A 15,628-nucleotide genomic window follows, 5' to 3' on the forward strand; every position below is an offset into this window, starting at 1 on the left:
TATGCTTGAAATATGAATTAAATATGTGTATATAATGAAAAAATATGGTTTAATCTATATATATAAAATACAGTTAATATGTAGCTTTGCTAGGGGGAAGTGCACTAACTGTGCTTTGAAGGCAGGGTGTGTGTTGAAGTTTAAGTTCAGGTGGGTGGTGCACATAACTGAGTGTTCACTGATACACTTCACAGCCAAACTTGACCGTGTATTAGTTACTAAGAGGCTTTTGTCTGTTTTACATTTTCCTGAAGTCTGAAAGGACACATTTTAGCAGGCTGATTCCAGATCTGTGGGAAGAAAGGCTGTCAGGTTATCAACAGAAAAACATTTCTGTGTGAGTGAAGAATATCCATGGTTTGGTGTGTGTGTGGAGATCATGATTTGGAGCACAGCTGGCCGTCTACACAACTATCCGCAAGGTATGTGATGAAAAAAATGATTATGATTAAATGATTATATATTTTTTATGATTAAAATATAGTCGTGTGCCTAAAAAAAGGTTCTGACTACAAAGTACATTTTTTATATGTTGGTTAATGTTTTATAGACTGTTGTATTTTAATTACATGAGTTTACTATTTTGAATGGTTGATTAAAGATTTTGTATATTCGTGATTTTGTTATTAATTATAAATAAATTGTTTTATAAATACATTACTGTTGTATATTGTATATATCATTGTTGATAAGAAGTTAAATTTAGTAGTTTCATAATCAAAAAAGTCCATATTAAAAACAACAGCATAACATGAATTTTTATAGTGACAGAGTAGAACTGCTGATACTTGATTTAGAAACCAAAATACTGTCAAATATAGAATACCTTATAGATGCTATTCAATATACACTACTTTTTTTGAAAGAAATTAATATTTTTATTCAGTAAGGACAAATTAAATGAATCATAAGAAAAGACATTTATGATGTTACGAAATATTTCTATTTAAAACAAAAGCTGTTTTTTGTCAACACAACTGTATTCAATATTGATGATAATATAACAATAAAAAGTTCAGATTTAACATCACTGAAATAAATAAACGGAGCAATTCCAATAGGCCCTAATTACATTTTTAAATATTAAATAATTAGAAATTGATTTATTTAATAATTTTCAATAAATTATTTGAACAAATTTTATTTTATTTAAGAATGATATACGTGTAATATTTAGAACTTGAGATTTTAAACAAATTAATTGATTTTAGCTATTCATCAATTATTTCCTCACAATGCCTAATCACTGATAACAATCACTTTTCTTTCCTGTACATTAGATTTAACGGTACTCCCATTATTGATTTAACTTTGAAAGCTCTAGACAAACAAGGAAAAGGTTAAGCAAATGTTTGTGAAAATTCAGTTGGTTTAGCCTTATGGATTTACAAAATAAACATAAAATTGAACGTTTGACATACAGCTTTTAACAAAAAAAAAAAAAATATTACTAGTTTCTTTTTGATTAATTTCTTTGCATCTGATGCCAGGTGAGATTTCTCTGTATTTCAGAGGGATGCCGAGCAAACGATTGAGTCGATGGAGCCATCTGGATTATGTGTTCTTCCTGGTCCTGCTCCTGGTGTGCCGTCCAGGTAAAGTCAGACACACCTGTGATCATTATACTTCATTTCAGGGGCTGTCCTCCTGTTTGCTCACCAATATGCCACAATACTACCCCGCATTAGACTTTATAGAACAAAGGTAGATGATGAAAGTGAAACGTCTATTTGCGCAATGTGGTAACATTAAACAATGGCTTGTGTGACTTCTAATGGAGATCCTGAGCTCTTCATATCCTGTATTCTGCACCTGGACAAATGAGGTCCAAAAGACTGTTGCATTTATCTAATTTTGTAGACAAGTATTGTTATTGTGATCCTGCATGATATTGTGTACATGATCACTTTCACAAATCTGGTTATCTGATTAGTGACCTACATAATTACCCCACTGTATATATTAACATATTTGCCCACAGTCAATATATTTAGGCTGTTTATTACTGTAAATGCACAGATTTGTCTCTAGTGTAAAGAGAAACATCTCAGATTTATTGTTCTCTGTTCCTGTAATGGGAGTGCATCTGAGTCACTTCAAATATGGGCCGTGATCACTGGTAAACACAATAGTTTAACTGAAACAACCATACAAATACAGCTCAGCCAACCTGCTGGACATGTTTTAGTCTAGCAGAAACAAAAGCCAATTTCTACGTGTACTTATGAATCAGCTATGAGCAGATTACCAGAAAGAGATATAGACAGATAAAAAAATGTTGGGTTGTTTCAACCCAAATTTGGGTCAAATACGAACAAACCCAAATGTTGGGTTAAAAATGTTCCATTTGAAAGTGAATGTTGAAGTTGTGTTCAAATTTTAAATGACATTTTTAACCCAACATTTGGGTTTGTCCTTATTTGACCCAAATTTGGGTTAAAACATCCCAGCATCGTTTAGAAAAAATCAATCTATCCATCCATCAAGTTAAATTAGGATATTTTAACATGATCCATGTTCCAACGATACATTTAGTGTGATTTAATCTTTTCTGTATTTTTTTCTTCCCTACTACAGTAACGTCAAACACAACTGTCACAACAACTGACTCTCCAGTCATCCTAACATTAGCAATAACTTCAGCCACAAATTTGACAACAGTGACTGGAGGAACCACAGATAACATTACAGCCAGAAGTCCTAGTTACTCATCGACAGCAAGCTCTCCTGCCGTGCTGACAGATACCTCAACCACATCTTCAAACATAAGCTCAACAATCCCACCAATGACACGCACGACGGAGTTACACAGCACTGATAATCGAACTACGGAAAACACATCCTATGACAACACAACCTTTTCTGAATCGACCACAATCTCCACTCCCCCTGAAAACACAACTTTTCACAGAACAACCAAAAACTTCACAGCAACAGTAAGTACTACAAATAGACCATTATTAGCACAAACGCTCCATTTCCATCCTACTGTATGTTATATTGCACCATATCGACAGACTCCTGAACCATCACCCTCTGCCTCTACAAATGATACAACACCACTGATGACGACCATTAACCAAACATTTACCACAACCGGTAAGACATAAAGATGTAAAGATTTATCTCTGTGTGAATCTTATTTTACCCCCCTTTATCTAATGTTAAGTTTTTCTTGTTTAGTTTCAGCATCCACACCGTGGCATATTCCTCAAAGCTGTGGTGGTAAATATTACAACCAACATAATGGCACATTTTCCTGTTAAATGGAAGGAATACAATGCATAACTGACTCTTTTGGTCTTTGTTAGAGTTTTACTGGATTACTACATCTGTAGAGGTAATGGGAACACCCCAAAGTGAACAAAATGTCATAACACAAGTAAGTTCAGGAATGACAATGACTCAGCTGTTTTATTTTATTTTTGGCCTGGTTTCACAAACAGGGCTTAGATTAAGCCACGATAAGACGTTCAATTCGGATATTTAAGTAGCTTTTATAAACATGCCTTAGATCAAAAAAGTGCTTCTTGAGACAAAACAATGGCACTGACCTACGTATTTTAAGGTATTTCAAGTTGCTTTCAGTTAAAACACCTCAAACATGCATTTTAGTCTGAGACTAAGCTACCAGCATAGTCCCCACTTCTATAGCTAAAATAACCTTGAAATATAGTTTTGCAAAAATAACTTGCAAGATAGATGATATTCCATCATGTAAGCTAGTCAATAGTGACTACAAGGTATCTAATTGATGACTAGTCTATTCTTGGGCTATAAAATTTTCACTGACAGCCTAAATTTTGCCCTGTTTTAGCCTAGACGTCAGGGCTGTGTTTGGAAGGCTATTAGATGTCTTGTCTGTGAAACCAGGGGGTTATTTCCTAGATCATTGATATTAATAATAACTGTTTAATCATATTGAAAACATATAAAAATGTAAAATTTTACAATAACTATATATTGCATTTTTAAATTGAATTTAATAATGAGAGTTAACGGTTGGAGAATATATAAAGAAATGATAGTGTCTTTTGGAAAATATGTAAATGCCGAACCTTTTTCTGTCATTCTTTGAAAAGCTGTAATTTAACGTAGTCTTCTACAATGTGTCTTTCAGCTTAAGGATATTTTCGGACTCAAACTAAATGCATGTGTTAATAAAAGCAGTTCAGAAAAAGACCCCAGGATTTTTGAAGTAAGTGCTCCTGAATCAGTTAACTTGGTATTTCATCAGATTTCATATCGAATGCCCAACATTTACTTTTATGTTCCAATATTAGGCCATGGTGCTCAGATGTGATCAAACAAATATTACAAAGTCAGTATCGAATGCTTATCTCCTCCTTATCAAACATATTCAAGCAATAGATGAAATGATTTTAAGCTATAAGCTGGTGTTCCCTGACAGGATTGCACAATGCTTTATTCTTCTGAACCGGAGTGTTCCTGCTGATGTTTGCTGCTTTAGAAATAATCTGACGGAGATGAACTCCAACATCAATGTCAGTGTGGTGGGACAAATCGAAACAGTGGGTTAGTCAAATTCTTGCCTTTTAATAAAATAAACAGTATGTCAAGTTTTTGCTTAATTTAATCATGTTTTATATTGTTTTTACATCAGATAAAAGTGCTATGTATAGAATTGTTTCATATTTAAAAAAATGTTGACTGCATTTTCCACCAGATATAGTATAACTGTTCAACTGTAAAAACTAATAAATTGTACTGTTTTAATGTCACATAATCTAAAAGATGTGAATATTTGAGTGGGATGGATATGTTTTTGTGCAGGTGTGTGTGCAGGTAACATCACACAGATCTCAGCTGGACAGTACGACAAATGCAACCAATCAATCACACTTAAAGAATTTAGCACAGCAGCACTGAACATCTCATGGTGAGTTTACAATCAAACTGGAATAATGCTTATTTATTTGAGTAGGGTACAATATTATTCAAAAAATAAATTTGACATGCTTCGTTTTCTTTATATCCTGTCTCATTTTATTGTGCTCATTTTCGCAGTGGAAACAGTACAAATATGATTTTTCCATTGGATACTAATGATTCCCTGGTCTGTCCTACTATTCCATGTAAGGATTCCTCTTTCATAAACCTTCTGTGTACTTTAGATTTATTTCGTCACTCAAAAATGTGACATACTTCTGATTATTTATGTTCATGGACATTTAGACATTTATGATCGATCATGTGTCGGGATTTATTCATTACGTTTTCTTTCGTTTTTCCGTAAAGCAAAGCCGTGTTATTGTTCTTCAGACTGCAAAAGCTCAGGTAAGACAAGTTTATCATGTAAAAGAGTCTGTGGTGGAATGTAAATATTAAGGTCAAAGGTTAAACTTACTCTTCTTCCTCTATTTTAGATTTTTACTATCACATTAACATTTCTTTGAATTATGTAATCGACAACCCTGAAAGCCAAGTAAGTAACACGTATAGTGTTGAATTCAGATGTCTGAATATGATTTACATAATGATTTGTCGTATTATTTGTCAACAGATTCAACATTTTTTGAGAAACTCCTCATGCCAAAACACGGCGTAAGTTAGACAAATGTTTTTAAATAAAAATGTACATTTATTTGCCAGATAATGTCATTTATGATGCATTAATTTATCATGTTGTGTTCCCTGAGCATCGAACCCAGAACCTTAGCACACTATTAGCACAATATTTTCACCACAGGAACTATAAAAACAGCTATTGAAAGTAGTACGCTAACACTCCTCTTTCTCTTCTCCATTTTAGATATGTTTGCAATGTTTTACAAACTTTCATAAGTTACCATCAGGTAAGATATCTTCATATCAATAATAAAAGTAAGATGTCTCAATCTTAGAATGGTTCAGATTTCCTAACAATTTGCGAATTTGATTCATGTAGGATTCAGACGTGAATTGTGACGGGTATGTTGAGTTTCATTGCAGCATTATGTTTAATTAAAGTTGCTGAGTGGTTCATGTACTGCTCCTTTTTTTCCAGGACTGGCAGATGTATAATTATAGTTAAACTAGATAGAGACATGGACTCGTGTGAAATTCACGCAGCTCTGAAGGCCATCTTAAAACCACATAACGACTTTTTGACCTTTGGCGGAGTTGTGAGCAGAATCGGTGAGTGTCTTCTGTAAACATAGCTATGTATCGAATGTATATCTGAATGTATCTGATGGTTATGTTGATTTTCAGCAATCTGCACTTATAATTCTACAAATCCTTTAAAACATGAATGGCGGCCATCTTTGAGTGCAAATTTCAGTTCTGAAGTCTTCTGCAACGAGTCTAACAGAAAAAACTTTAACGGATACTGGTTAGTAGAGCTAACTCAATGCTTGACTTTGCATATATGTATATTTATACATGATATTTGTTTTATACATATAATATACAGTAGTAATGTACAAAAGTGCATACAGGTACTTTCTACCGGTCAAAAGTTTTAGAATAGATCAGTAAGATTTTTTTATGTTTTTAAATTAAGTCTCTTCTGCTCACCAAGGTTGCTTTATTTGATGAAAAAAATGACAAACAGTAATATTGTGAAATATTATGACAATTTAAAATGACTGTTTTCTATTTTAATATATTTTAAAATGTAATTTGAAAGCTGAATTTTCAACATGATCCTTCATAAATCATTCTAATATGCTGATTTTATGCTCAAAAAACATAAATTATTATTTTCAATGTTGAAAACAGTCATGTACCATTTTTCCCCCCGAAATTCTACGATGAATAGAAAGTTCAAAAGAACAGCATTTATTTAAAATATAATCTTTTCTAACATTATAAATGTCTTTACTGTAACTTTTGATCAATTTAACTCATCCTTGATGAATAAAAGTATTTTCTAATTTCTTTCGCCCAAAAAATAAAAATTAAATTCTTACTGACCCCAAACTTTTGAATGGTAGTGATTAATGTTACAAAAGCTTTCATTTCAGATCAATTCTGTTCTTTTGAACTTTCCTGAAATAAAAATGTAAAAAACTGTTTTCAACATGGATAATAATCAAATGTTTCTTGAGCATCATATTATAATAATTTCTGTAGGATCATGTGACACTGAAGACCGGAGTAATGATGCTGTAAATTCAGCTTTGATCGCAGGAATAAATTACACTTCACTATATATTCACATAGAAAACCGTTGTTTTAAATTGTAATAATATTTCACAATATTGCTGTTTTTTTGTGTTTTTTTTGTATTTATCAAATAATTGCAGCCTTGGTGAGCAGAAGAGACTTCTTTTAAAAACATAAAATATCTTACCGATCTAAAACTTTTGACCGGTAGTGTATATGTAATATATGTATGAATGTGTTAACAATGTGCAACATTTAAATTGATTAAAGTCCCGCAGTTACTGTTTTTAACAAAGCTTTTTATTTATTATTCGTTGTACAGCTCAGAGGACGTAAGGACAGTCATTCCCCTAAATGGCAGCTGTAATTCTTCTGCAACGCATTACCAAGACGCCATCACAAATCCTCCATTTTTTACAAGTACCACGCTCTCAAACACAACATACATCAATGCTACAGTCACAACTTCTGTGAATGCAACTTCACCTGCTAATGTAACAACAACCTCAGGTAATGTATGATATGCACTGTATGCATGCATCTTTTTATACACAGTCTAAATTATATGTAACTTTTCTTCTAAAATGAATCCTTTTTTATTGCCTGTGTGTGAAGGGGTTGTAATCACACATTACAATGATCCACTTGTCGGGTTTTGACACTGAGCCAGTATTCCTATTTCTATGTGAAGTCTCCGGGTCGGATTTTTTATCAGTCTATGTGACGGCACTGCAGCGAATGACAGGTGTCATATATGTGTCATATTATTATACATGTGTAAAGTCTCAGTGTGGCTGTGTACCACGAGTGTTCGCTCTTGTATTCGAGCACGAGCGCTCTTATGAAAATTGGTTGCAATCTGAAATATCACAGACAGAGGCCGCTAAAAAATACATATAGCACCTTTAAGTAAAAACAAAATTTGTATTAAGTATTATTTCATTATTTGTCACATTATTGTAACGACAAATAAGAAAATCACATTACAGTAATGGCAAAACTGCCAGGTCTCTCGAGATTCACCTTGTTAGTGTCATAAATCGGCTGAATGTTTTTCTATTTGTCTCCCTTTCCTCTTGGTTTAGGATCCTCGACCACATCAGGGACATCAGCTGCTGATGGACTGTTGAATTTGAGTGCAAATGCTTCATCTTTAAACGCCACTCAGGTGGAGCAGCTCTTATCACAGCTAGAGACACTTTTGTCAGGGCCCAATGTCAGCCTGCCTCTGGCAAACACTTCCGTCAATATCGTCAACAACCTCCTTGATGTTCCTGTAGATGTAATCACTCCTTTCTCAAATAGGTGAGATGCCTTTTCGCCCCATTCATTCTAATATAACAATAAAAGTATTGAGTGTCTTATAATGTCAACCAAGAAAGTATATTTACCTGAACTATTCACTTTTGGTTTAGCTGTCCATTTAAATGTAGTCTGACTGACACTCGGGCTGTTTGCCTCCGGTTACTGTAGGGTCATTAGGATTGTGGACACAGTGGGTCTTAAACTGGTTGTATCTGGGACGAGTCAGTCGATTCTTTCACAATCACTGGCTCTGGCGGTGAAGAAAGTTGATGGGGCCAACTTTCAGGAGACGTCCTTCCAATTAACGGATTCATCTAACCTGCAGGTGACAGCTCCTTCATGGTTTATTCTAATTCATCTTACAGATTTTAGAGAATGGATATGTTGCTGTTTTGATAAATGCTGTAGAATACAATATAAATATTTTTTTATATTATATATATATATATATATATATATATATATATATATAATCATTTTAATGGGTTTATTATAAATGACTGTACATTTTTTAAAAGTGCTTTACTATTATTATTTATGGAAGCATGTTTCCGCCACAGAATAAAAAATTAAAAAGGATATTGCGACTTTATATCTCACAATTCTCTTTATATCTTTCAATTCTGATTTTATATCTCGCAATTCTGACTATATCTCGCAATTCTGACTTTATATCTCGCAATTCTGACTTTATATCTCGCAATTCTGACTTTATATCTCGAAATTCTGACTTTATATCTCGAAATTCTGACTTTATATCTCGCAATTCTGACTTTATATCTCGAAATTCTGACTTTATATCTCGAAATTCTGACTTTATATCTCGCAGTTCTGACTTTATATCTCGAAATTCTGACTTTATATCTCGAAATTCTTTATATCTCGCAATTCTGACTTTATTTCTTGAAATTCTGACTTTATATCTCACGAGTCACAACTCTTTATATCATGCAATTCTGACTTTATATCTCGCAATTCTGACTTTATATCTCACAATTCTTTATATCTCGCAATTCTGACTTTATATCTCGCAATTCTTTATATCTCGCAATTCTGACTTTATATCTCGCAATTCTTTATATCTCGCAATTCTGACTTTATATCTCGAAATTTTGACTTTATATCTCGCAGTTCTAACTTTATATCTCGAAATTCTTTATATCTCGCAATTATGACTTTATATCTCGCAATTCTTTATATCACGAAATTCTGACTTTATATCTTGCAATTCTGACTTTATATCTCACAATTCTGAGAGGCAAAGTCAGAATTGAGAGATATAAACTCACAATTGTCACAATTATCTTTTAAACCCATAATAACTGGTGATAATAAATGGTGATGAATAAAATGTGTAGTTTTTTTTTTTTTGAGTCAAAAGTACCTGATTTGGTTATGCAATGTTTGGTATTACAGATTCGAAGCAACCCTGGGCTGGAGACTGAAGACAGAGTGTTCAGGGTTGGGTCCACTGCTCTGGGTTCAGTCACCCTCCCAGCGTCCCTCACGCAGAACCTGACCGAAGACCAGAAGCAGCTCGCATCCAGAGTCCAGTTCAACTTCTTCCAGAAAAACACGTTCTTCCAGGTCTGGGCGCATCTCCTGAAACAGAGCAATGCTTTCGATTTAAATGATATGATCGATTACAAAGTCTAGATATTATCTTGCTAGCACATTTCAGAACAAAATCTGCTTGGACATAGGAAGCTTAAGTTTAATTCATCTGGATCAATATCTTAACTCTTTTTGTATTTCTCTCAAATACAGGACAAATCACTGGGAGAACGTAAACTAAACAGTGGGATTTTGGGTTGCAGTGTGGCTAACCTGAGCATCTCTGGTCTACAGAATGACGTGCTGATAACCCTGCGAAACACAAAGCCCATTCCGGTAAAAATAAATAACATTATTATCACTTACAATTATTGAAACAATAAGTTAAAGCCAGGGGTGGTATATATTGCCATTTTCACAAGATGTAAAATAAATCTCTGATTTCCTCCCATTTAACAACAGTGGGCCTCTAAATTGGGACACAGCTAATAACAGATTTATACTTCAATACAATGTTGTGTTCTTGTCTTACTCTCTTTTTCTTCCTCCACAGACTGGCTATAAAGCTTCCTGTGTATTCTGGGACTTTACCTTTAATGGTAAAAGTTGTGTTTTAATGTTCTCTTCTTTACAGAAAAAGTCTGATTTGTGTGTTTCAAACGTTGTTGGCCTGTTTGCAGGTAGCTCGGCCGGCTGGAATTCTTCAGGGTGTCGTGTGCTTAATTCTTCTGATGAAGAAACGCAGTGCGCCTGCAATCACCTTACCAGCTTCGGTATTCTGCTAGTGAGTTAACAGCACAAAGAATTTACATCCCTTGACATATCCTTGATTTTTTTGCGATGCCATAATTGTGTTTGGTTAAATCTTGCCTGACAGGACATTTCCAGGACTCCCCCCTCTCCAGAGCATCTCATCATCCTGACATACATTACAAACATCGGCTGTGGCATCTCGGCTATTTTCCTGTCTATCACCCTGCTCACTTATCTGGCCTTTAGGTAAGGATCCTTATGACCAATAGAGTGTCACCATTTAACTTTGAACCATTCACCATTTAGCTTGTTTAATATTGTAGTAAGCAGTCTCACCAAGTCTGCTTTTATTCGATTTTCAGAATTCTTTGATGAGTAGAAATTTATTTCAAATAGATTTCTTTTGAATGAATTATTCCTTTTGACTTGTGTATGTTATGGATAACATCTTTTTTTTAATCTCTTTATGTAATTATATATATATATATATATATATATATATATAAAATCATTTTAATTGGTTTATTATAAATTACTGTAAATTTTTTAAAAGTGCTTTACTATTATTATTTATGGAAGCATGTTTCCGCCACAGAATAAAAAATTAAAAAGGATATTGCGACTTTTTATCTCACAATTCTGACTTTATATCTCGCAATTCTGACTTTATATCTCGCAATTATGACTTTATATCTCGCAATTCTTTATATCTCGCAATTCTTTATATCTCGCAAATTCTGACTTTATATCACGCAATTCTGACTTTATATCTCGCAATTCTGACTTTATATCTCGCAATTCTGACTTTATATCTCGCAATTCTGACTTTATATCTCGCAATTCTTTATATCTCGCAAATTCTGACTTTATATCTCGCAATTCTTTATATCTCGCAAATTCTGACTTTATATCACGCAATTCTGACTTTTGACTCGTGTATGTTATGGATAACATCTTTTTTTAAATCTCTTTATGTAATTATATATATATATATATATATATATATATATATATATATATAAAATCATTTTAATTGGTTTATTATAAATTACTGTAAATTTTTTAAAAGTGCTTTACTATTATTATTTATGGAAGCATGTTTCCGCCACAGAATAAAAAATTAAAAAGGATATTGCGACTTTTTTTGTATGTTATAGATAACATCTTTTTTTAAATCTCTCTACAGTAAACTGCGCAAAGACATCCCATCTAAGATCCTTATCCAGCTGTGTTTGGCCTTGCTGATGCTCAACCTGGTGTTCCTATTGGACGGTTGGCTAGCTCTGTACCCAGATGCCTTGGGCCTTTGCATCTCCACTGCTTTTTTCCTACACTATTTCCTCCTGGCGTCTTTTACCTGGATGGCACTGGAGGCCGTCCACATGTACCTGGCCATCGTGCAGGTGTTTAACACCTACATCTCCCGCTTTATGTTGAAGATTGGATTTGTTGGATGGGGTACGGGACTGATCTGTTACTTACAAGTTTTGAAGGCTGCTTTGTTCAAATTATTTAGTCTGTCTGAGGGCATAAGACATCATCATTTATTTTTTTCTTTAAAGGCATTCCTCTCATCATAGTCATAATCGTCATAGCCGTTAACAAAGACAACTATGGCCTTGTGACATATGGAAAGTATGTTGATGGAGAAACAGATGATTTGTGAGTAACAATTCCTATATTTCTTAGAACTAAGTTGGTATATGTATATGACTATATGTATATATATATATATATATATATATATATATATATATATAATTATAATATATATATATAATTTACTGACCCCCATGTCATCCAAGATGTCCACGTCTTTCTTTCTTCAGTCGAAAAGAAATTAAGATTTTTGATGAAAACATTCCAGGATTTTCTCCATATAATGGACTTCATTGGGAACCAAACGGTTCAAGGTCCAAATGAGCGTTTCAGTGCAGCTTCAAAGGGCTTTAAACGACACCAGACGATGAATAAGGGTCTTATCAAGGACCCTTCGAGTCATGACTCGAAAAAAGATTTGTTCATTTTGATGAACAAGTTCGAACAGGAATGAACACTCGTCACAGAACAGAGCAAGGCGAGCGTTTGAGCTTATAAAACTTTACTTTTTAAAAACTTTTTTATTTATTTTTTAAATGAGCGATCGTTTCGCTAGATAAGACCCTTATGCATCATCTGGTGTCATTAAAATAATCATTCTAGAAGAAAATTTCCGATGGCACTTAGAGGAGGCTTTTGTATCTGAAGAACTCTTCATATATATATATATACTGTATATAATATTCAATATACATATAAATGCATTTCCTTAAACACTTTTTTTTATAAAATTTGTTTTTCTCCTCAGTTGCTGGATAAAAAACGATGTAGTCTTCTATGTTGCGGTGGTGCTGTACTTCTGTCTCGTCTTCCTGCTGAACTTCACCATGTTTATCGTGGTGATGATCCAGCTGTGTCGCATTAAGAAGCAGAACCCTCACAATGCGCAGACTCGCAGCGGCTGGCAGGAGGTGCGCAGTGTTGCTGGACTCTCCGTGCTTCTGGGCCTCACCTGGGCCTTCGCTTTCTTCGCCTGGGGTCCTGTTAACCTGGCCTTCATGTACCTGTTTGCTATTTTTAACACTTTACAAGGTTGGTCTCAATTTGCACAGATCCTCCACCATTAGACTAAATGTACTCTTTTTAAGAAATACACCTGGCATTATTGTGCACTATTCATCAGAAAGTAAAAAAGTGCGTTTTCAAAAACTTTCTCCACAATAAATTAAAAAATGAGTTCACACTCGGGGACAAAGATTTGACAAATTATGTTCTTTAGGAATGTTAAAGCTAGTGAAACCACATTACAAATAAATTAATATAAATCAAGTTTTTACAGATTATATTTTTATTTAATTGAATACATTTTAAATGCGTTAATTCAATTCACTTTTTGGCTTTAAAGCAACGTATTTGTGGGTCATGCTACACTACCGTTCAAATGTTTGGGATTTTTTTTTTTTTTCATATTTTTTGTTGCTCTCATGCTCTTATCAATATAAGATTCAATGAGAGCTCAAATTAATATAACTGTTTTCTATTTGAATTATAGTTTAAAAAGAAATGCATTCCTCCAATCACAGCAACTACCCCTTTCATAAAGAGATTGTAAAACTAATCCAAATGATTCGAGTGGTTTACTCCAATTTTTCTGAAGATTTTCCAATTCTTCAACTCCAATTTTTCGCTTTATATGATGAACAGATTGAATTTAGGCTTTTATTCACATATAAACATTCATCAACTCACACATCAGGTTTGTTCTGGTGTCAAGCAGGTTCGGTTGAGCTTCTGTTATGTTCGCTGATCAATATGTATATGTAAATAAAATTGTCAAAGCATGGTAGTTGTGTTGCTGTCAACGTAGAGATTGTGTTAAAATATCTTAATATTGTGTTTAGAAGATGGGTGAGTAATTCATGGCATTTCTTTTTCATTTTTAGGTGAAGTAACCTTTTGAGTAACATTTAAAACATGTTAATAATGTATAACGTTGCTGTCACCTTTGATCTGTTTATTTGCTGAATAAAAGTATTAAATTCTTTTAAAACAAATATTAATGACCCCAAACATTTTGAACGGTAGTGTATAAATCGATCGCTCGAATCAATCAATCATCTTAATCCAGGCTAGTAAACAGTGATCATTTTTAACACTGTCCATTTTGTTAGGGTTGTTGTCTTCAGGTGCTACTATAAAGGGATAGTTCACTTTGAAATTCATTTTTGGTATGTTTTAGCTTATCTCAAGGGCATCAAAGATGTAGGTGTCTTTGTTTTCGCAGTAGTTTCAATTTTGATATTTTTAGGTCAAACCGTTCTTGTCTGTCGGTCTTATAATGGAGGTCTATGGTCACCACCTCAAAGAGCATGCACAGAGAAGTACATTAAACATGATTTAATGACTCGTAAATGTAAGAACACATTGATGGCCTAAGACACGAAACGAGCGGTTTGTGTAAGAAAACGAACAGTATTTATATCGTTTTACCTCTTGTTACCACAGCCACGTCCGAATGATCTGAAGGCGCGAGCGCTTTGTGGCTGTGGTTACAAGAGGTAAAAACAATATAATTACTGTTCGTTTTCTCACACAAACCACTCGTTTCATGTCTTAGGTCATCAATGTGTACTTACATTTACGAGTCATTAAATCATGTTTAATTTGGACTTCTCTGTGCATGCTCTTTGAGGTGGTGACCATAGACCTCCATTATATGACTGACAGACAAGAACGGTTTGACCTAAAAATATCAAAATCAAAACTACTGCAGAAATCATCTTGAATGCCCTTGAGGTAAGCTAAAACATACCAAAAATTCATTTCAAATTGAACTATCCCTTTAATCAGATACATAACCCACAGTGTCTTGGAATCCGTCATGTTATCAGGTGACACGTCAGGGTTTATTTTTAGCATTCTGATGGCATGTTGACACTAGAATGCACCCTTCCCTTCGCAGGATTGTTCATCTTCGTATTCCATTGTGCAATGAAAGAGAACGTCAGACGACAATGGAGGACATACCTGTGTTGTGGCAGACTGAGACTGTTGGAAAACTCAGGTACGAGGCCTTTGTAAGTTCGTGTGTGTGTCTGACTGACTTTACGTGACGTATTTCTCTAATTCCCGCCTTTTTCTCTTTGACGCAACAGAATGGAGTCGCACGGCAACTCAGAAGATAAACAAAGCCTCGAAGGAAAAGACTTCATTCCACTCGACGAATTCTAACAATTCTAGATTGTCTTTCCTGAACCATGACAGTTTGACATTTGATGCGCCTGTGGGTATCGGTGAGTATTACCTGCTAATTTTAATAATCCGTGTGAATAATCTTTCTGCATACGTTTATTACCTGAAATTCCTA

At 34.1% G+C, this 15,628-nt stretch overlaps 1 protein-coding gene across 2 annotated transcripts in view; it reads left to right on the forward strand.

Moving 5' to 3' along the window:
• Positions 1-15,628, forward strand: part of LOC120482413 (uncharacterized) — a 50,829-nt gene that overhangs the window by 33,754 nt on the left and 1,447 nt on the right. Inside the window, exons 2-32 of one of the 2 annotated variants that reach the window (XM_039676731.2) lie at positions 255-422; positions 1,491-1,595; positions 2,578-2,936; positions 3,018-3,099; positions 3,184-3,225; positions 3,312-3,382; positions 4,121-4,198; positions 4,284-4,321; positions 4,412-4,536; positions 4,795-4,900; positions 5,029-5,096; positions 5,260-5,298; positions 5,388-5,446; positions 5,525-5,565; positions 5,774-5,816; positions 5,909-5,931; positions 6,008-6,138; positions 6,214-6,334; positions 7,433-7,620; positions 8,196-8,415; positions 8,584-8,740; positions 9,832-10,002; positions 10,183-10,305; positions 10,523-10,568; positions 10,650-10,753; positions 10,847-10,968; positions 11,909-12,180; positions 12,285-12,384; positions 13,070-13,353; positions 15,224-15,325; positions 15,417-15,554. In XM_039676731.2, coding sequence (XP_039532665.2) covers positions 380-422; positions 1,491-1,595; positions 2,578-2,936; positions 3,018-3,099; positions 3,184-3,225; positions 3,312-3,382; positions 4,121-4,198; positions 4,284-4,321; positions 4,412-4,536; positions 4,795-4,900; positions 5,029-5,096; positions 5,260-5,298; positions 5,388-5,446; positions 5,525-5,565; positions 5,774-5,816; positions 5,909-5,931; positions 6,008-6,138; positions 6,214-6,334; positions 7,433-7,620; positions 8,196-8,415; positions 8,584-8,740; positions 9,832-10,002; positions 10,183-10,305; positions 10,523-10,568; positions 10,650-10,753; positions 10,847-10,968; positions 11,909-12,180; positions 12,285-12,384; positions 13,070-13,353; positions 15,224-15,325; positions 15,417-15,554 — 3,601 coding nt within the window. In that variant the 5' untranslated portion in view covers positions 255-379. The remainder of the gene's footprint in view (positions 1-254; positions 423-1,490; positions 1,596-2,577; positions 2,937-3,017; positions 3,100-3,183; positions 3,226-3,311; positions 3,383-4,120; positions 4,199-4,283; positions 4,322-4,411; positions 4,537-4,794; positions 4,901-5,028; positions 5,097-5,259; positions 5,299-5,387; positions 5,447-5,524; positions 5,566-5,773; positions 5,817-5,908; positions 5,932-6,007; positions 6,139-6,213; positions 6,335-7,432; positions 7,621-8,195; positions 8,416-8,583; positions 8,741-9,831; positions 10,003-10,182; positions 10,306-10,522; positions 10,569-10,649; positions 10,754-10,846; positions 10,969-11,908; positions 12,181-12,284; positions 12,385-13,069; positions 13,354-15,223; positions 15,326-15,416; positions 15,555-15,628) is intronic. The other variant, XM_039676730.2, reaches the window with a different exon arrangement.

This window comes from Pimephales promelas, chromosome 23, assembly GCF_988280905.1.
Source record: "Pimephales promelas chromosome 23, fPimPro1.hap1.1, whole genome shotgun sequence".
NCBI classification, from domain to species: domain Eukaryota; kingdom Metazoa; phylum Chordata; class Actinopteri; order Cypriniformes; family Leuciscidae; genus Pimephales; species Pimephales promelas.